At 37.5% G+C, this 21856-nt stretch overlaps 1 protein-coding gene across 2 annotated transcripts in view; it reads left to right on the forward strand.

The window, feature by feature from the left end:
• The first annotated feature begins 4990 nt into the window (after positions 1–4990).
• LOC116175412 (huntingtin) overlaps positions 4991–21856 on the forward strand; it is a 37432-nt gene continuing 20566 nt past the window's right edge. For both annotated transcript variants that reach the window (XM_031493520.1, XM_031493521.1), the window contains exons 1-12: positions 4991–5205; positions 5258–5441; positions 5488–5766; positions 5815–5956; positions 6042–6220; positions 6270–6459; positions 6509–6900; positions 17091–17681; positions 17729–17889; positions 17938–18205; positions 18255–18522; positions 18575–18990. In XM_031493520.1, the coding sequence (XP_031349380.1) occupies positions 5120–5205; positions 5258–5441; positions 5488–5766; positions 5815–5956; positions 6042–6220; positions 6270–6459; positions 6509–6900; positions 17091–17681; positions 17729–17889; positions 17938–18205; positions 18255–18522; positions 18575–18990 (3156 nt within the window). In that variant the 5' untranslated portion in view covers positions 4991–5119. The remainder of the gene's footprint in view (positions 5206–5257; positions 5442–5487; positions 5767–5814; positions 5957–6041; positions 6221–6269; positions 6460–6508; positions 6901–17090; positions 17682–17728; positions 17890–17937; positions 18206–18254; positions 18523–18574; positions 18991–21856) is intronic.

Consider the following 21856-nt stretch of genomic DNA (forward strand, 5'->3'; position numbering starts at 1 on the left):
TCGCAAAGGCAAAATGTCTTAGTCCCGTGTTAAGAGAAAGGGTTCTAGGCGATAATTTTCCGAAAGCAAATTGTCCCGGGTAGCGAATTATCCGGCGCAATTGTTCTGGGAGCAAATTGTCCTGGGGGCGAATTTATTGACCTGAGAATGAATGTCCGGGTGCGAATTGTTCAGGAAAGAATTTTTCGGGGGAGCGAATTGTCCCGAGACACTTTTCTGGCGCGAATTGTCCTAGGAGCGAATTACCCACGGGTGCAAATTGACCGAGAGCGAATGATCCGGGCGCGAATTGTCCTGGAGGCGAATTCTCCTGTGGGAGCGAATTGTCCGGGAGTGAATTTTCAGGGCGCGAATTGTCCTGGGAGCGAATTGGCCCGGGAGCAAATTTTCCGGGCGAGAATTGTCTTGGAAGAATTGTCCCAACAGCGAATTGTCCAGGGAGCGAATTGCCCGGCGGCGAATTATCCGCGCACCAAGAAAACAAGTATAAATTGTGCACAACTCTTGTGCAGATAAAGCGCATTTTAACCGAAATGTATAGCTTTTGTTTTGACATCGCCAATTGATATATTTCTTGCAGACGTCTCAATCGCCCTCTGTGAGTCGCGCACTATCTCGAAAACGAGTCGCACGGGAAAGTTATAGTTTGCACAAACCAATTTATTTCGATGAGACCTTTCATTAGAATCCATGAAGAGTAGACATGTGTTTTCCCCCCCCCCCCCACTTTTACTAAAGTTTAACTTGGCACCACTAAAAGCATGCGTATGCAAAATCTGAGACCAATTGGTTGTCGTATGTAAAAGTTATACACGTTTTACTTTCAAAAACAGTATCTCAGGAAATAATTCGGGGGGGGGGGGGGGGGGCTTTAAGACAGCGAAATTTAATGACCGTCTGGCACACCTTCAAGGTATAGGCTACCTACTGCAAAAAAATCCAGGACTCTAGAACCATTCCCCTAGAAGTAGTTCGAAACGGCGGAAGTGGTTCCGGACGGACGGGCGGACAAAACGCAAACAATAGCACAAATTTTAATTCTTAAAAAATACGTCATGTTTCATACACTCCGCTTTAAATTACTTCAACTACTATCAGTGTAATTACGCTACAATTAATAGCGTTCGCTTAAAGCGTTTGCTATTAACACACACGGCGTTTCAAAAATTTAATTTGTAATCAATGTAATTACGCTACTCACGATAAGCATAACTTAAAGCGGTATATCTTAAAACGGGCCACATTCGAAAAATGCATATTGTTCAATTTGTGGTCAGTGTGATTTTGCCACAAATAGTAAGGCTGTTGTAATGCATAATCGACGTAACTTATATTACAGATTTATTTCGATAACGTCGATCGGTCTGTCGGTATATCTGTCTGTACTCTCATTTCCGGCTAAGCGGCTGAACCGATTGGAACCAAGTTTGGTATACATGTTCTTAGACATAAAAGCAAAAGCTGAAAAATGTTGACCAGACGCATACGTAGGCGTACGGGTGGTATATGTGCTAGCTGCAGCATTTTTTCGTTATGTTGTGCAGCATTTATAAACGTGTTTTAATGGTGAACTTCAAAAATATTCCTAAAAATTTAGCGCCCCCAAATTTTTTCTAAAAATTTAGCGGCCCCAAATTTTTTGTTGGCGCCCCCTGAACTCTAACCCTGGCTACGGGCCTGATGTTTGAGTAGTCTGTGGTGGAATATAGATCTAGGCAGATGAATGCCAAAGAAAAAATAACAGTACAACAAAACAACACTCCATAGAATTGTTATGGAAACTTTTTGGAATATTATTACAATCCTTTAGAGGTTTTCTTAAAACCTTTTCGGAATTTTAGAATCTCATAATCTGCTTAAGGCCTTTGTATATTCTTTTAAGGATCTTCTTAGAAACGTTCTATAACGCATTTTCTCAAAATCTCTATAAACATTTTTAGAATTTTTTTGGATATTCTACAGAATCTTCTTACAACCTTTCAAACTCTCCTCTTAAAATTTTAAAATCTTTTAAAGTTTTCTTATTATTTTCTCGAACCCTTAGAAACTAATGTAACTAAATTAGAACTAGTTTTATTGGTATATCCAATTAATTATTATTATTAAGTAAAAGTACAGACTCTCTTTTGTACAAATTATTACATGCAAGATAAATATGTTAGTATAGTTTTAAACTACAGATACAACTACCACCTATACAAGTAGTTGCCCGTTCCGTAAGTTAATTTCAGTTCTGGATGGCATTTTTCTAATTTGCATTCCGTCTGTACGGAAACGGATATGGTGTAATTAGTAAAAGAATGCCTTTTTTACATATAAGTGTTTCGTAGTTGCAAGAAGAATCTACCATTAAACTAAAAAACTTTAATTTCCCAAGAGACCGTTGCATATTACCTATATGCAAGACAGATCGTGAGCTGAAATTCTTTTGTACTTCACGTAAGCACAACACTTGTTTTATTTGTAGTGAGGGGTGAAGATTGAGGATACCTACCTATACTACCCATATTTATGTCATTATCATCACAAGCAATGAAACGTTAAAAATGTATGAGAAAGAGAATGGGTTTCAGGGGGTTTGTAATATACCTACTTAGTTAGCATTTTGTTACGGATGAATCAATGACACTAAATATTTAATTATCTCTATTTAGCCGATCACTCCATCCACAGTTAAATTTCTTTTGTTTGCTGACCTCTTCTTCGGCACTATCTGCAATCAGGGCATAGAGGCTACGATGGCATAGGTCCTTATGGAAGTACGCAGTTTGGGCTTTGAATATAAAATTTTATATTCAAAGGTTTGGGGACTACTTATTAAGGAACCGGTTGCCAAACTGTGACAGTTGAGTGGATAACTAGAGACCATAGAGACTATTTAAACCCCAAACATATCACAAAAAAACTAATTTTGGCAGTTTAAGATGCACAATCATCAAACTATCACTGACATCTATTGCTGTGTTGTGTAACTAACCATTTTTCCCAGTATACCTACCTACACAAAAGACCAAAATTTTGAGATGTCACGCAGAATTTTAGGTCTATTACATTGTCACTCCAGTATTCGTTACTGAAAATGAATTCAAAATGCGAAAAGATTTTGCAAAATTTTTTCTTCTCTTGTTCTCTTACAGTTTCCGAGATCCCCACGGTGGCCCTCGAATTTGAATGAGCCTGTTAAAGATGTTAAAGATTTTGGAAATCTTATGCGTTAGAGGATGATTCTTTAACTTATCATTATTGTTGGTTGTGTAATTGCAATGTCCGCAATTAAAGACTTTGGAAGTATGATAAAATGTGACGTTTTAAACTATCCTTGCTTTCAACTTGCCAATTAAATTTTTGCAAGTGTATTTACTTTTGCAGGCGTCAAAACTACAATATTGATTACATACTTTTGGGCATTGTAAATAAACAAAATGACGGTCTTATAACACCAATAGTAATTACAATGTGCTGCCACCAGAGGTCTCACTGTTAATCTAAATCGCGAATAGGTAGATATTTTGCGTTTCTTATGTCATGGACTAGACTATGTTTACGCCACATGCGTGTATAGTGGATAGGTTCTACCCCAGAACAAAAAACTTAGAAGGGAAACGTAAACGGGAACAACTGAGTACAAATATAATTAGTTTGGAGAACATTCAATAGATGGCGCATAGTTAGCGTGCGTGTTAAAGTTACTAAAACTAGTGACTTTAGTACTTGTCGCCATTATGACAGTTGAATTTTGAATTTTGATTGACGACTTATTGTACTTTAAGTATAATTACTATTCATTACTACAATGAATTATGCGTATACAAATCGAAAACGTAAATGTTGTGTGACAAATTGTGAAGACGTTTCCCAAAAATGGAGCCCGAAGTTTTTAAGAATTGGTTTATTGGAAGAAATTTACACAAAAGTTTTTGGTTTGTGAACGCCATTTTTCTGGTTGCGCTTTAGAACGTGGAACACGAAGAGGTTTAAAGCGTGTGGCAGTACGCACATTATCTTTAACAGGTAACACTAATTGAATTGTAATAAATTGCTACATATTTTGTTTTTAGAACGATCTTGAGAGCATCATAAAGTAGAGTTCCATGAAGTTGATCTTGTATCTTGTATATCCATATTAAATTAAATATAACTCCTTGATTGGATTAATTGGAGTTGTTACTTATAAAACAAGTGGTCTGTACTCTTTGAAGTCCCTGACTGCTGAGGTGCATCGGCATTAAACTGAATTTATCTGGATCTCTAACAAACAAAATTGGACTTCACTGGCTGGATTCATTTACCTTTTAGGTTTCAGCTAGTCAAATCCAATGTTATTGTTACAGATCCGGAGAAATTAGTATAATGCGGACGTAGCTTACATTTTAATATTTAAATTTGGCGCCATTCACGCAAAAGCTGCTGAGAACATACACGAGGTGGCGCGTCATTTTTACATTACATTAGAGTTTCCATTCTAAGTTTGTTGTTCTTTTTGCAAATCCGGTATAAAAGTTGTAGGGTTGAAAATTGATCGGATACAAAACCAAAATCCAACAAATTCAGTAGATTGAGTTCAACGCATCTACTTCGAAATTAATAGTGCATCAGAGGGCATAAAACGGAATTGAATTTGATGTCAACTTTGTAGACGTCACTTTAAGCTAAATTTGCAATTATTCATCATTGTGTAAATAAACGTCTTATAATATTTAAATGCCGGTCAAGAGAAACTTCAGATATATCCTACTTTTGACATTTTAGGAAATGAAATGTCATTTCAACGTATCCACTCGAGAATACTATGGCATATACACCCGCAAAAGTAGATTTTAACGTAGCGGATTTCCTGCATCCAATCGAAAGTTGCGGCGTACATTTTTGGTATAACAATGTTGCCAAACATCACAGGATCACAATCTGTTTAAGGAATCATATCCTTACCGACAATCGTAATGGTAAACACTTCCATTTGAACAGGAAAAAAATACTGTCAAATAAAAATCAAGAGGTTAGAAAATTGTTTGTTGAATATGAATTCATAATTATTATTGTTATTCAAAATGTTAGTCATTTTAATACGGTTTTAAATTTATTGCATGTAGTGGCGCACGAATTTTAGATTTACCTCATTATGGCTACACAAGATAAATTATTGAAGTCTTTAGAATCTTTGAGATCTTTAATGAATACAAATTCTACAGCTGACCTCTCCCAAAGGTACATATTTCATAGTAAATAGTATAGGTAGGCTTATAAAATTCCCCTACAGGAAAAAGGAAAAAATTCACCATTGCAATATCATTACGGATACAATTGGAAACGCAACTATTAGAGTTGCACCGAACTTTGACTGCTTACTTGGTCTATGCATTGAAGCACTTCTACAATTGTGTGATGATCAAGAATCAGATGTGCGAATGATAGCCGACGAATGCTTGAACAGACTAATTAGGGTAAAATGTGTGTTAGTTTGTTCGTAGTTTTAACTGATGCTTATAGGCAGTAAGTGATGGAAACATGAGCAAAATACAAATTGAGCTGCACAAGGAAATCAAAAATAATGGAACGCCTAGAAGTTTGCGCGCAGCACTTTGGAGATTCGCAGAGTTAGCGCATTATATTCGACCACAGAAGGGTAAACCGTATGTTGCTAACCTTATGCCTTGCATTATAAAGATTAGTGCGAGAACTGAGGAGATGGTGCATGAAACACTTGCCGGTAGTTTTCCTAAGATAATGGTGACGTTAGGCTGTTTTACCACCGATAATGATATTAAGGTAAAGTTTGTGTGTGGCGGAATCATTCTGTAGAAGGTTTGTTTTTAGGCGTTAATGAAGGCATTTTTAAACAACATCTCGAATAGTTCTGCGGTCATTCGAAGAACTGCTATCACTTGCATTTTGGCTCTGTGTCTAAACTGTAGAAAGCCATATGTTTTTGTGACATATACTTTAAACAATTTGTTAGGTAGGTACCAAGTTCAATAATTATGGATTGGGCATTCTGTTTTTATTAAATAAAATTAGTTTCATGTTCAACCGTATTATTTTAGATCTGCTCATTCCTGTTCAAGATGATCACTCATCGTCTTTAATACTAGGGGTCTTGGGTTGTTTGAAGGTAGTCCTACCACACATCAAAAATTGTAGCGGCGACCAGGAAATTAAAGACAGTTTCGGTCTGCGCAAGGAAGTGAACGAAACACCTGTAGCAGTAGATAGACTTCTTCAGGTACCTACAACAACTGCAATGTCTCTAAATCGCATTTTGACATTTTCAGGTGTACGAACTCTGCCTTTATTACTTGCCACACGAGGACCACAATATCACCAATGCAGCATTAGAATCGTTAAACGTGCTGTTGCAAAATTGTTCGTCTAATCTAAAAAGCGTTTTGACATCTCCAACTGGTATTAATAAAAGTAGAATAGTTCTCGATTCTAACATCAGATCGAAGCCGCGATCACCAAGTATGACCCCAAAATTCGGTCCCGCATGTTTGCTAAGGTTCCATTTCAGGTCAGATGAGCGTTGCAACTCCTTTGTCGGGCGATGAAAATTCCGAATCAGATTTGCTGGATTCGTTACGGCCGGATATTGAAAAATGGATTGACGAATCTAAATTGTCCGTTATGAATATAACGTACGCGAAAACAAGTGAGATGATGGATAAGACCTTGCATTATAATAGTACTGAGTTGGCCGGAGAGGAGGGGTTAGGAACATCGAACTACAGCAACATTGATATCGGGATTATAACTGACGATAGTTATGATTCTATTAAAAGGGATAAAAGTATTGTGGAAACTTTTGATAAGATGGATTTAAGTGATACGTCAACCGATGATCATAGTTTTGTGCAACCTACTGATGATAAAAGTGTTGCCACTACTAGCGACGATTTGTATCAGGTAAGATATATCTGCGCCAAATGTGGAGTAGTTTTTTCTTGTCTCAGTTAAACATTCACAACCATCAGTTCAACTGAGACAATAACAAAGGCTCTTAGGCTTTTAAAATGGTCTGTTTAATAATAAAAATATAACCGCAAGGGTAGATGAAGGAGAAACAGATGATTGTGCATTCTAATGACATCTGTCGTTCTTATTTCAAATAGGACGCTAAGCACGATATAAAATACGCGACAGCGGAACCTAAGCTTGCTATTCTTGACGTCTAAATTAAATTAAGAATCGTCAGCTTTACAATGACTTATATATGACTTCTGTTATAAAATAAAGTTTTGTATTATACATACAGGGTGTCTTAAATTGAGTAGCATAACATGGCTATCTTTGTTATTATACTTACAGATTAAATTGGCAAAGTTGTGTAGTGTGGCGGTTTTCGAGATATTGACATTAATGGCCGTATGCACCGACAAATTTAAGCAGAGCTTAACCAAACCCTTATACCGGAAACTCGCTACTATTTGCATTTGCGTAACGCGAGACACGGAAAAGAGAGCCCTCTACACGGCCCGGTGTGGAATGACGGGAAATTAAAGAGCAAATTAATTATTTAAGCGAGGTTATTTAAATGTAAGATATGTGATTTTACTAAATACCTGAATATTATCAATTTATCCATAACAATAACTATCACAAAGCACGTAACACCATCAATAAAATTTAAACCAAGTATGACAGCTTACTGTTGACACTTCCTACCGCAACGTTGTGGCCCTTATGGTACAGTAGCGTTGTAATTTGGGACCGGTTAAAGTCCCTAGATTACTAGGACCGGTTTTCAATGTCAGTTTCCTTTATTAAGGCAAGCGCAAACCTACGCGGTCGCGGTGGCGGTAGCGGTGGCGAACGTGGACTCACACCAGGGCGTTCAATCCGCGAGATCAGAGGTTTTTTTAACACAGACTAGCAGTTGATTGTTGAGCATGTACTTTACTATAATGGACAACATTGACGAGGAAGAAGTGCTCCAGCTAGCTCTTTTAGTGGAAGAGGAACAAGAAGTACAGGATAGATTTGTTTCTTTTTTTAATGACTAAAAAATAATAATGTACAGGGTGTCCCTTTAATAATGGTCACAGGCCATATCTATGGAATCGTTAATTTCATAGCCTTGGCAAAAAAATTTTGTTAACAAAGGGGGCCAAGACAAATCGCTGGAAATTATTTTCCAAGTTTCTAACTTCGCCGCTAGAGGGCGTACGATTCATGGTTAAGTAGAAAAATGACCTTTTTCCTAAAATACACCCAACAAACATGCATCAAAAATACATGCATAGCAATCTTGTATCAATTTTGCATCATTTTGATGCAGCAAAAATTGCTCTAGCTCATAAAATATGAGGGGTGGGAGAAGGGGATCATCTATAAGGAATTGAAGGTAACTTCAGTTTAGGTTAACAGATTTTCACATAATAGGTCTTGTTGGAAAGAGTTATCGTGGAATCAGATTTTATATGAATAGAATCTTTTTAGTAAATGTGATGAGTGGTAGAGGGCGCGATGTGGCATTAACATAAACTTTGCAGTTTTTTTGGAAAATATCAAATGGAACGATATAATTATTATATGATATTATCAAATAAGATGAAAAAGTGAGAATATCAGTGAAAACCGCATTTTGATATCTGTTTTCTAAGCAGAGATATGGCGAAAATATCTACCTAGAAAACAGATATCAAAATGCGATTTTCACTGATATTCTCACTTTTTCATCTTATTTGATAAAATCATATAATAATTATATCGTTCCATTTGAAATTTTAAAAAAAAATGCAAAGTTTTTGTTACCGTCACATCGCGCCCTCTACCATTCAGCACATTTACTAAAAAGACTCTATTCATGTAAAATCTGATTCCGCGAAGAGACATCTTTCCAACAAGACCTATTATGTAAAAATCTGTTAACCTAATCCGAAGTTACATTTAATTCCTTAAAGAGATGTTACCCTTTCCACACCCCTCATACTTTATGAACTAGAGCAAATGTGCTGCATCAAAATGATGCAAAATTGATACAAGATTGCTGTGCATGATTTTTTTAGGCATGTTTGTTGGGTATATTTTAGAAAAAAAGTCATTTATCTACTTAACCATGAACCGTGCGCGCCCTAGCGGCGAAGCTAAAAACTTGAAAATAATTTCCAGAGATTTCTTTTGGCCATTTTTGTTAAAAAAATTTTTTCCCGAAGCTGTGCAATTAACGGTTCCATAAATACAGCCTGTAACCATTATTAATGGGACACCCTGTACTAAAACTATAAACAAATACACTTACCTTCATCAGGTTTGTCCAGTATCATGGCCAATTCATCCCATACTTTATCTTTCTTTTTTATATTTTTATACTCCTTACATGTAAGGTCGTATAAAATTGGATTTCCTCTCACTAACCCAATTAGTTGTTCTGTCATAGCGTGTTTTCTTCCGAGACATGGAGCGCGAACTGGCGGGCAAATTGTGCGTGCAGCGGTCGCCTGCCCGCTACACTGATCTTCACCGCCACCGCTTAAATTTGTCGGTGCATACGACCATTACCTACTTCCTATTTTGAATGGACTCCATATTGGATTTTACGTCACTCGATAGAGAAAAAATTTACAAAACCAGTAATACTGGGTTGGTAGAGCAGTCTTGGCTGAAACCCCGCCCACTCAAAAATAAAGGCAAAATAATAAAAAATAAACACTTAGTATTTCATTTGGGAATCAACCATGCATTTTTGCCTTGCAGTTTACTTCTTTACTACTTGGGTATACTTCTTATGGTAATAATTCCATGGCCATATTGATGGTGACGTTGCGAGCCAATAAACGAATGAATTTGTTTTCAATCATAATTAGCCATGGAATTTGTCATAAGAAAATCCGTATTTGGTAACTCCTTTTGATAACAAAACAATTATGCCAAACCTGATCACCATAGGTTTTATAGTCATTGTATAATTAAATAAACAAATTAAAAAAGCAGTGCTTGGTCCTTCACATTAGTGAACATAGTGGAACCCGAAAACAACTTTTTTCAGAAATCGTCCTGATGATTTTTACAAATCTTCGAACTGTAGAATTTTTTTTCAAAATCCTAAAATTTTCTTAACAAATGTAATAACTTCTGAGATATAACAAGAAATATAACTCTGTAATAGGCCAATGGAAAGCCCTTGAAAAGACGCACATACCTATAGAAGTGGGTTAGGCTGACGCTGTATTAGCTCAAAGCCCCCGCATTAACGGCCAGCAAGCTCAGGGTGGTAAATTCAAAAGGCTTGAGAACTTTCGCGGCGGTTGATTCGTTCTGTAATGTGATGTCTTGTAAACTTCGGTACTGCTTCGCAACTTACCATTAGTTGAGCGCCACTCAGCTACAAAAAAACTAGGGAAATGCAAGAAGAGCAACATTGAACTTAACCAAAGCAATACGAGTATCTTTAGTCTTTAATGACTAGTAAAAGCACGTCAAAATTGAACAACGTTTCCCCACTAATACAAAGATATTACACTTAATCCCCCCAGATATAAGTTACACTTAATCTAAGTCGAGATACAGGGTGATTCCTATAGTACCTGCCACCGTTTGGGAGCGTGTAGGTGGTGCGTAGGGGAGTATTTTGATATAGGACACTTGGGGTCGGAAATCTAAAATAAGGGTGCCAGAGCCAAATTTACCTTCTGGAATTTCGCGCCTGTAGGTAGGCAACCCAACCGGCCGGCGGTGCACACGGAGCGATCTCAGGCGGCGATGTGTGGCTGACACTTGATCAGAATTTTGTTTAAACCCACGAAATCCCGTCTGCAACGACGCGTATCAAGTGAATAAACACTATGGCACGTTTTACTAACACGGAATACGCGGACATGCACTTCATGTACGGATTGGCAAATGGTAACGCACGAGCTGCACGACGAGCGTACGCTGAGCGGTATCCAAACCGTCAGTTACCCTGCAGACAGGTCTTTCAAGAAGTTCACTTCCGACTGTGCGAGACAGGGCAATTGCAGGTAAGCTGACGGAGGCTTAACTTTACACACAGATTCGTGATGCACATCGATACTTGGGTCATTTAAGCACCCATTTCGAAAAGTTTGTTTGTTTACACCGACCTCCTCCTATTTCGCAGCCCACTAGCGCCCGTGATCGCGATCGCCCGTTGGTAAATGCCTTAGAGGAGGATGTGTTGGAACGTTTCGAGGCAAACCCGCGTACTAGCACTCGACTTGTAGCAGATCAGGTGGGTTGTAGTCAACACACAGTGTGGAACATCGCCAACAACAACAACTTACACCCTATAAGTTTAAGAAAGTGCAAGAGTTACGGCCGGGTGACCATGAAAGGAGGCTGGAATTCTGCAACTTAGTCGTCCAGGAGGAAGAAGCTAATCCGAACTTTCTGAGGAGCGTGCTAGTTACTGACGAGAAAGGATTCTCAAGAGAGGGGACCTTCAATCCTCGTAACAGCCACTACTGGGCGGAGCACAATCCTCATGAAACGTTTACGCGAGGATACCAGGACAAGTTTTCTTTAAACGTTTGGGCTGGCATCCTGGGGGACAACCTACTGGGGCCTTACATCCTCCCTCCGCGTCTAAATGCCCATAATTACCTGATTTTCCTGCGCGAGGTGCTACCAGAACTTTTAATGGATGTTCCAGTGAACTTGTACTGGGACCACTGGTTCCAGCACGATGGGTGCCCTGCTCACTACGGGCGGCAGGTGAGGGAACACTTGGACCAAACCTATCCGGACAGATGGATCGGCCGTGGATGTGCGGTGGAGTGGCCTGCCCGCTCGCCCGACATCACCCCATTAGATTTTTACTTGTGGGGTGTGATGGAAGCGCACGTCTACGAGACTCCCGTCGAATCCGAAGAGGACTTAATTGCGCGCGTCGTCATGGCCGGAGAGGCTGTTCGCCAGGACATAGGAGTCTTCACGCGAGTTCGAGGGGAGTGGTTGGCTAGATGTAGGAAGTGCATTGAGAACAACGGTGGCCACGTTGAACACTTGTAAACGTTATTGCTTTTGACTGTCGTTTTCCCTCCTTCCCTCCCATGTCGCTTCCTCGCGCTAACTCGCTCTGCATCGCTCCGCGCGAAACGTCGGTCGGTTGGGTTGCCTACATACAGGCGTGAAATTCCAGAAGATAAATTTGGTTCTGGCGCCCTTATTTTGGATTTCCGACCCCAAGTGTCCTATATGAAAAGACTTCCCCTAGGCACCCCCTATACGCTCCCAAACGGTGGTAGGTACTATAGGAATCACCCTGTATAAGTCCTAACTACACATAATACCAATATGTAAGTTGGGATTATACGAGTACTTAATCCCAAGATGTAAGTGACTATTATACTTAATCCCAAGATATAATTCGGGATTACACTTAATCCCGACATATTTATATTTTGTTCTTTTGTAATTTTTATGTATATGTGTGTTTTTTATATCAAACTTTCATTGTGACCATGTCTATGTCAATAACGTTGATCAGAGACAATAAATTATTATTATTATTATTATTATTAAGTCCCGAGTCATTGCAACATTTTGGTGTATTGTGCTCCCCAGCATTGTTTACCCTTCAAAATACTTGTATCTTTAACAAAGTCTAGGATTTGGTAGGGCGAACCGTCGTTACTTCCTCTTGTGTAGGTAATTCTTTCATTTCCAAGTAGGCGTTCCCTTTCCTTTGTGTGTGCTTCACATTGGCAAATGTTTTTTCTTCCTCCCCACAATTCTTGCATCACGAGTCCCATTTTGTGCAGGTGTTTGTTCAAACGACAGTGGCCTGTGATCATCTCGGTCGCAAATTTTTCTTCATCCTACTTAGCTTTAAGATGGACGATGTTAATTCTCCACTTGGGGTTTCCAGAAAGATCTTAAAATGTTTCTGTTCGGGAATTTTCGACCAATGTCTGCAGTGCTCTTTCTAAATGAGGATTAGACTTAATACCTAGATATGTCAGTATTTACATCATGGACGCTGATGTCCGGCTGTCACATCGTGACCAAGGGCTTGCACAGGTTAGACGGTGCTGCCATGTGTTTGATGTGCCTAAAGGTGCCTTAGGATCAGAGGTCCGGACCGAGGAGATGCGTGAGTGAATAGAGAATCAGCAACTACCGGCCCCAACCTTGGAGCACCGGGCGCAATACGTGTGCAGGGGGCACCGCGCGTGTGGACATTTCTTTGCCCCATACTTGTGGGACTTACATCTTGACCATGAAAAACACAACCAACTACACCTGGAGCACCTGGTACTGGAGAGCCTAAAAAACTCCGTCCTAATCTCGACTTACATCTCAGAATTAAGTATGACTTGACATATTTCGGGATTATGTATAATCCTGACTTAAACAGGAACAGGAATAATCACTAAAATAAATGAAAACAAACCATTATGCACAACACCTGGGTATTTGTGATTGCGACGAACTCTCCAGTGAAGCCTGTGCTCAAACGGATTTGAATTTCAGAAAAAAAATAGAATTACTTAATTTCTACAACTTATAACAACAAAAAATAATATAGTTAACTTTGGTAACATGAATTGTATTAGATTTTACGTTACAAATCAACTGCAGTAATCGATGGATCTGTGTGGTAGTTTTGGCGGAACGGTACGAAGTTCGAGCGTCACCAGGAGTTTGTCGATCCTTGCTCCTAGTCAAGGACGGTCGGTTATGGTTTCGGAAATTCACTGGCGAAGAAGCTAAAACAAAATTACGCCACACGAAAACGGCAGTAATTTACCTAAGCGGGAACCGAGGCACAAATTATTAACGGTATCTACTGGGAAACAAGATGCAGGAACGCAGCCCAAGAGCCTATTTATAATTAACGAAAAGAAACATATCACAGGCTGACCTTGAAATTCAACAGTACGGTAAAAAGAAAAATTCGTACAAATTTAGACGCTGACGCCAAAAGATGCAAAAAAGATCCCTTAAATAACGGCCTCATCTTTTATAGAATTTGGAAATTTGTGGAAGTGCCAGGTGGTTTTCCCAGCCAGCACGACGTACTCGGGTGATAACGTTCACAAATTAAAACTTCATTAATTAATTACTCGCCATTTAACCGCTTCCAACAATACTAAACACAACCCATATAAACACAATGAATTGACTACGGTTTATTATAGTCACTTCATTGGCCAGGTTGAAATTCAAAAATTCGGAAGTATAGTTAATACCAATTGTAACTTGGAATTTTCGGGTCAGGCATTGGCTTGCTTTAATACTCGTTTTTACTTAACATTGGGAAACTAAAATTGGCTAACAATTAATTAACGAAGCTGAAATCATACGATATTAATTTTTCTTTCTTTTCCAACGAAGAGAGCTTTTGAATGCTGCCCAGATAATTGAAATATCTCTACGTGAACGGCTACAAACGGCAGCAAATTAGTAACTGTATCTTGATTTCTTTATCGGCGACTAAAACGATGCTACAAATTAAAGCTCTTAGCTTAACCCCCTAATCCCAAGTCCTAGAAGAAGAAATATGTAGGTGTGGAAGCTACAGTTTTTCGTAATGAAGCGCCCGATCGGGTTCGTCCATATACCGGGTGTTCATTAAAGCTGGTAGAAATCATGTACAAAAACCAGCGTAAGAAAGTTGAATTTTTTGTATGTAGCGATTTAGGATTAATGTGTATATTATATTTGAAGAACTGTCCTTAGTGAAATTTCTGAACCTCAATATGTACTTTTATACAAATTTTAATAATACGCTTGATTTTTGATTTCCATTTTGTAATTCATCATCTGGCGAAAATCACCCGTTTATCATTTATTAACGGGGACCTTAAACAATTTTGATGTGGTCACAAAACCAAATGGAATCCATTTTTTTTTTGCTTATGAAATGAATATTTTCCTTGACTTAAATGTAGGTACAGGGTGAGTCAACGATTGCGTGGAGTAACTTAATGCCTTGAAGATCAGATTTTTCGATAGAATGCTTTTGTATTATGATATGGTTGAATATTCTCCACATTTTAAAAATATTTGGAATTATACAGCGTGCGCTCACTACGTGGGGCGCCAAAATGGTACATTTTTTTAAATAGAACTCTATATTTGAATGCATTTTTGAATTGTACGTGTTTTTTATTATTTGGTTAATATCCGACAAACTAATAGTTTTAAAGATAATTCGATTTGTAAGAAAAATTGGGCATTTGCAACAGGGACCCGGACCCAAATGAAATATCGGTTCCGGTTCTGTTTATATTTAAGCGAAAATATTTATAACGGTTCCGGTCTGGTTTCGGTTTTAAAAAGAAATACCGGTTCGGTTCTGCGCGTTTTTTTCGGTCCATAACGGTTATTTTCGGTTCTAATTTTTCAGAAAGTATGGCATTCCAAAAATTCATTATAACAACGTGATTTGTTAATTAATAGGCGTGAAAATGAAATCATCAATACCAAAACGTGACGTATCGTCAGTGTAGCTAATGTATAACGACAAGGGGAATAAAGAAGGAAGAGGGAAATATGTATTTAAACTTAATTTATTACTAAAAACAGAAAAAAAATATTCAAAAAGTAAAAAAATACGTATTGTTTTTTTATTTTCTAAAACCCCCTCCTTTTAATATTTACATTTACAGTAGGGGCTAAATTAGCGCCACGGCCCGCCCCCGTAATGCCTTCAATTTCGACACCTTATTAAAAATTTATAATCCACCGGTGGCAATCATAGAATAATATTTTTATCAATTGGTTCAACGTGGTTGCCGGCGCGTCCTTCAACTTCCAATAACGGGTTAAGAACCGTAAAAAACTAAAAAAAGTAATATGTGTTCCGGTTCTCAATACGTTTCCATTTCTGAAGGAATAACGGTTTCGGTTCGGTTTTCGGTCCAGAAAAAAATACCGGTTTCGGTCGGGTTTTCGGTTCTTTTTCGGTCCGGTCCGGGTCCCTGATTTGCAAGCGTCAGTATATATTGTCAAAATTATTACTTAAATTCTACTATACTATGAAACATTGCAAATATAGCCTACAGGGTATTTTTTTGGTAGGTCTAAAGTTGCAAAACTTCATATTAAAAATATCACTTTTTTAATGGAACACTCTGTATATTTTTCTGTCATCTTTTAGCTCTTCCAAAAACCTTCAACTTTTGATAATAATGTCCTATACGTATCTCTGATATTTTTCGAAATATCTTGGTTTTCCTGGTTTTTATCTAATCTTAAATAAGTTATATGTAATTTACATAATAGTGAGGTGGCCATGCAAAACGGCAATTTTTTTTATTATGTAAATTAGAACTTATTTCAGCATAAAATATAAAAACTAGGATAACCAAGATATTTGTTTATGTTTTTACTATCAAATTTATTCTCCAGTTTTTAGACTTAAATAAATTATTTGAAAAATGAATTAATAAATATGATTTTAGCTTTGGACGAGGCAGATAAAAATTGCTTTTTTTGCATGGCCACCTCGTTATTATGTAAAATACATATAACTTATTTAAGATTATAATATAAAAACCAGGAAAACCAAGATATTTTGAAAAATATCAGAGATGGTATAGGACATTGTTATCAAAAGTTGAAGGTTTTTGAAGGAGCTAAAAGGTGACAGAAAAATATACAGGGTGTTCCATTTAAAAAAGTGAGATTATTAATACTTTGGATCTAAAAAAAACACCCAGTAAGCTATTTTTTTAATGTTTCATAGCAGATGTATTTATTTGACTTTTACTTAACCCATGATAAAAGATATAAAACCTGGAATCAAAATTTAAGTATTAATTTTCACAATATAGTGACGCTTGCAAATGCCCAATTTTTCTTACAAATCGAATTATCTTTAAAACTACTAATTTTTCGAATATTAACCATATAATAAAAAAGACGTACAATTACACGTAGAATTCAAAAATGCATTCAAATACAGGGGGTTCTATTTAAAAATGTACCATTTTGGCGCCCTGCTTTGTGGGCGCACCCTGTATAATTCCAAATATTTTTAAAATGTTGAGAATATTCAACCATATCATAATACAAAAGCATTCGATCGAAAAATCTTATCTTCAAGGCATTAAGTTACTCCGCGCAATCGTTGACTCACCCTGTACTTACGTTGTATTCAGACTAATAATTTTGATTTCTCTTTGCAGGAAATCGACATCGGAAGTTTTCAAGATGCAGACGTTCCTTTATACCACTGTGTGAGATTAATCGCAAAGTCGTTTTTATTGACTGGAGCTCCACATACAACAATATCTGACAAAAAAGTGCGCGTTTCTGTGAAATCTTTATCCTTATCATGTATATCGACTATAGTTGAAATTTATCCTTCGGTATTATTAACATATTTGGATAAGAATTATATCAAAATCCTGTCTCAAAAACAAGCTCTATCGGACGTACTGCTGTATAAAGATCACACTGATCCTCAACTACGAGGTGTTGTGCGAATTATAATTGGAAAATTTTTAAGATCGGTGATCCTCGGCAGCGGTGACCAATACCAGCTTTGGATAAATCAGAATAGTGCCCTTGAAAGTAACGAGGATTTTGAAATAAGTAACCTAGTCAGTATTCTATTGAAAGGATTGGAAGACGAATCTTCAAACTGTTTACGTCAAACATTGCAAAGCTTGAACGTTTGCCTGAAATATTTGTTAGAATCAGAAACTAACGCTGTAATTAAGCCCATTTTAGATGCCCTACCGCGTGTTGCGCAGAATCCGTATTGGTTAGTAAAAGTAAGTTATACTCGCAACACTGCCTGATTTTCATTGGCAATTTCAAGGTTAGTCTACTCGACATTGTTACCAACATTTACTACGTTACCGTGCACCACGTAATCGGCTCTTCCGAATTTCAAGACAAGATCCTGCACAATGTACTGTTTGAGTTGCTTAAGTACGACAATCAAAAAGTTCGTTCTGCTTGTTCTTCGGCTATAGTGCAGTAAGTATTGTGTTACTAACAAGCTCAAATTTAACCAACTATTTTTAGAATTATTCCATTGTTATACTTCAAACAAAATCTTCCAAATGAAAGCACCACTACCAATAAAGCAAAATTCTTCAAGAATGTATATTTCTCCAATTTGTTTAGTTACGGAATTGAGATGAACTACAATCAAAAACGTCTATTACTAAACATGCCCTCTCCCTTCAGTTCTCTTTGTGAGAGTGCCGTAGATTCAATTAGCGACTCGCTTTCCAGGATAGTATTAAGTTTAATGAATTTTTTGCTGTGTCCGGTGTCAAAATTCTTTATGGTTAGTATTTTTAAGATTCTCTAAAGTTTTATAATCAACAGAGTTTTAGTTTGGATGTGTTGAAACGTTGTGCATGTTGGCCCACTCCTATCCACCAACACTCTACCCAAGCGCTTGGGGCTGTTTTCCTATAATCTCCACTACAAAACAAGATCAAAACGTGTGGCCCATTACGAATAGCTCCGGAAAAGAGCTATGTCTTAGTAGCTCAATGGATGTCTTTCGTGGGTGTGTAAGTTTTTTGTGTAACAGCACAATGGCTTACGATTTAAAATGTCATTTGAATCTGCTGAAATTATCCGGAAACCTAATTTGCGGTCTGTACTTCTCTGTGCATTGTAACCGCAATTTCTCTGTGTGCATTTGTAGGTTTATGTTTGCCCAATTTGAAACCGAAGACCGAAATAAACGAGGAGGATACACAGTCATTATGGGATATGTTTACAGACGAACATCTGTCAAACTTAACCGAACAGTTCTTTGTTCACATACTGAAATTACTAAACATTTTTTATCACGTCATCGAGGAAATTTCTCCTCATCACGTGCAAAGTAAGCCGGTACTTGGAAATCTACCAACGTCTACTTTGTCTCCTATCAAAAGGCGTAAGAGTGATTTGGGTGAGAAATACAAAAGCATCACTCAAGGCCGAAATGCCGATAAAGAAGACAAGTTAGATAAAAAATTGGAAAACGTTAAGCTGAATTTAATGGGTCAGTTCGCTAATCTACCGCATTACTTAAAGCTGTACGATCTATTAAAAACTTCGTATTCCAATTATAAGGTAAGTTGTCCCACTTAAAATTCTTGTTCTATTATTTTATTAATAAAGAGTCTCTCTATGAAGCGCAATTCCAACTTCTTTATTATCTTCTAGTGCAAACGTTCACATATTTTGTGTTATTTATTGCCCCATAAAATGTATGTACGGAAATAATTGTGTCAATCAGACCTTTGGTAAGTACAACATACATGAAGAATTTAGTTTAGATTTTGCGATTAGGGGAGTCGATTATTATTATTTGATCAAACAAACTGACTTATTCAATAAGTTTTCGCACATACGTGCAATAATAATAATAATAATTGTTTTTTTTTTAAATTTAGGACTACAAAACTTGAGCAGACGAACGACGTACAGACAAACACTAATCGTTATTTGATTTTAATTCGTGCGATTAGTTAACCAGGCTAGACCTGAGTTCTCATAAGAAACACCGACTATAATAATAATAATACTTTATAAGTGTATAATGTAAAACGCTATGATTTAGATTTAGTCTGGAAATGCACTCGAAGGAGTTTACGGTACTGTCTACTGATGGCAACACCTATGAAACCCACGAGTTGCACACGGATGCTTTAGATGAAATTTATTATGTTCTGTTTGTGGTTCCTTTACTTGTAAAGAAAGACAGAAATTGCTTAATTTCATCTTTATTTTTCTATAGAGCATAATACTCCAATAAATAGTTTCTAGTTACGCATCCTGATTTGCAGAACTGCAAAAAGTGACATCTGTGGTATGATCATTGAACTACCTGTATTATTCTGTAACAAGTAACTGGTCTAGACCACTCGTTGCGTGAAAGTCATGCGCAGTTGCAGCTACAGGACGGATCTTGCAGCTGTTTTGCTATAGAGGTTATTCAGTGCCCTAACCTATAAATTCACATATTTTCTGTGAAATAAAACATGGAATTGTTTGAGGATTTTCTGGTTATTAATAACAGTATCCATAATGCAAAAACAAATCAAAATACAAAACTGACAAATGACAGTTCAATTCTTGTCTGTGATTGGTTAGCGCATAAAGTTTGTCCACGATTCGGGAATGCAGCTAAACTTGAACTTATCCCTATCGTATACGATCATGACGACATGGCAGCCGGTCACATCACATGCACATCATGGAGCATATCGACTAACTTCGGGAATCGATGCCCTGGTGTATGTGGTGCCTAAAACACAAAACGTATGCGAGCGCTCGTAGTGGTCAACTCCATAACAGACATTGAAACCACACCCTTAAGTAAACATTTGCACTTTATCCTTGTTTAATCGATTCAATGGGAAGAAAATACATTTTATTAACTGATGTAATAGCAATACCCACTTCAGAAAAGTGCCAGACATCAAGTGAAATAATTAAAAAGTACAACACTCAACAGGGTGACAATCTGGCGCCAGATGTTTTTAGAACGCATAGTACGAGCCTAAGACGATTGGAGTGGGGCAAATGCAACGTTACTACCTTTGCAGTTGTATGCCATTTCAGTAGTTAATTCTAATCGCTGCGTTCAGATGATCCAAAATGGTTTGGTGCCAGAACTACGCAGAAAACGGATAAATCCAAGGAATGTGTGGTTCCAGGAAGATGGTGCCATGGCACATACTGTCAACACATCAATGAATGTTGTCCGCATTTCCTGTTTTGGGAACGCAAGCAACAAGGCACATATTAATTAGCAGTAGCTACAGGAAATCAAATAGAAAAGAAAAACAAACCTGAACCCCTTATAACTAACACCATGAAAATTGTGAAAGTTTATCTTTTAATTTAACGGAACGTTCATAAAGGATAACAAGGGAACATGACCTACAAACTGGCAAAAAGGCAAAAGATCCCATCCAAACAACCGCTTTGCCTTATAAAATTCTGGCATTCCATGGAAGAACGACACTTTTCCAAGCCGACACACCGTATTCAATTATCTACATCGAAAAATTACAACATCTTTAATTAATTGAACGGCCTGTCTACGTTCTAAAAATCAGTAATTGGCCTTAACGTTTAAATTAATTAAGAGCGCTTCTTTTGAGAACCCCCACGAGTTAATCGGATGGTGTTTACTGCATCTCATTTAATCAGGTACCGCTAATTACACTTACTTAATTTGCCAGATAATGTTCCTAAATTCATAACTCTAATTAACACCTATTGTCTCTTGAATTTCTCAGGTCGACAAAAGGTCTCTTATCCAACTGATACAGGTGTAAATTTGCATTAGTCCAGTCAAAATAGATGTAAAAATGCTAACTTGTTTTATCCTTCATGGTACTCTAAAGAATGGACTCAATGAAAGGAATTACCTTTTACCAATCAATAGTTTTCCTCCTTGACCGATTATCGTGATCGCTTATAATTACTTATATCTCAAGAGCGGATTGTCGGAAAGGGTACTCACAACAGACGATTGCGACGCCTGGAAGAAATGAATCTTCTGGTGATGGCATAATTTATGAGCGGAACGGTTTGTCGAAGGAGAGTACACACAAAGGCAAAATGAATCCTCTGAACGAGACATACCTATCTATTGGTGAATATATTGAAAACGAAGGGTCATAAGAGGGCACTATTCTTTTTATTCACGCATTTAGTGGGTGTAGCATCACTTCCTCCGTCTTTGGACACGGGAAGATAAAATATTGTGATGTATTACACAACAATTTTGCGATGAAGGAAGTGATCACAGTTTTCAATAAACCAGGCGCCAGCGCTGATGAAATAGCTGAGGCAGGAGTGTACCTAATCTATATATGTATGAGTAAATCCAGAGATCACAAAAGCATTCCCTTATCGGTCAGCGTAGTGATTAGGTATTGCCGTTGGCAGGTTATTTGAGAAAAATCGAAAAAAAGCAGACATT

This window comes from Photinus pyralis, unplaced genomic scaffold, assembly GCF_008802855.1.
Source record: "Photinus pyralis isolate 1611_PpyrPB1 unplaced genomic scaffold, Ppyr1.3 Ppyr1.4_LG7, whole genome shotgun sequence".
Lineage (NCBI taxonomy): Eukaryota > Metazoa > Arthropoda > Insecta > Coleoptera > Lampyridae > Photinus > Photinus pyralis.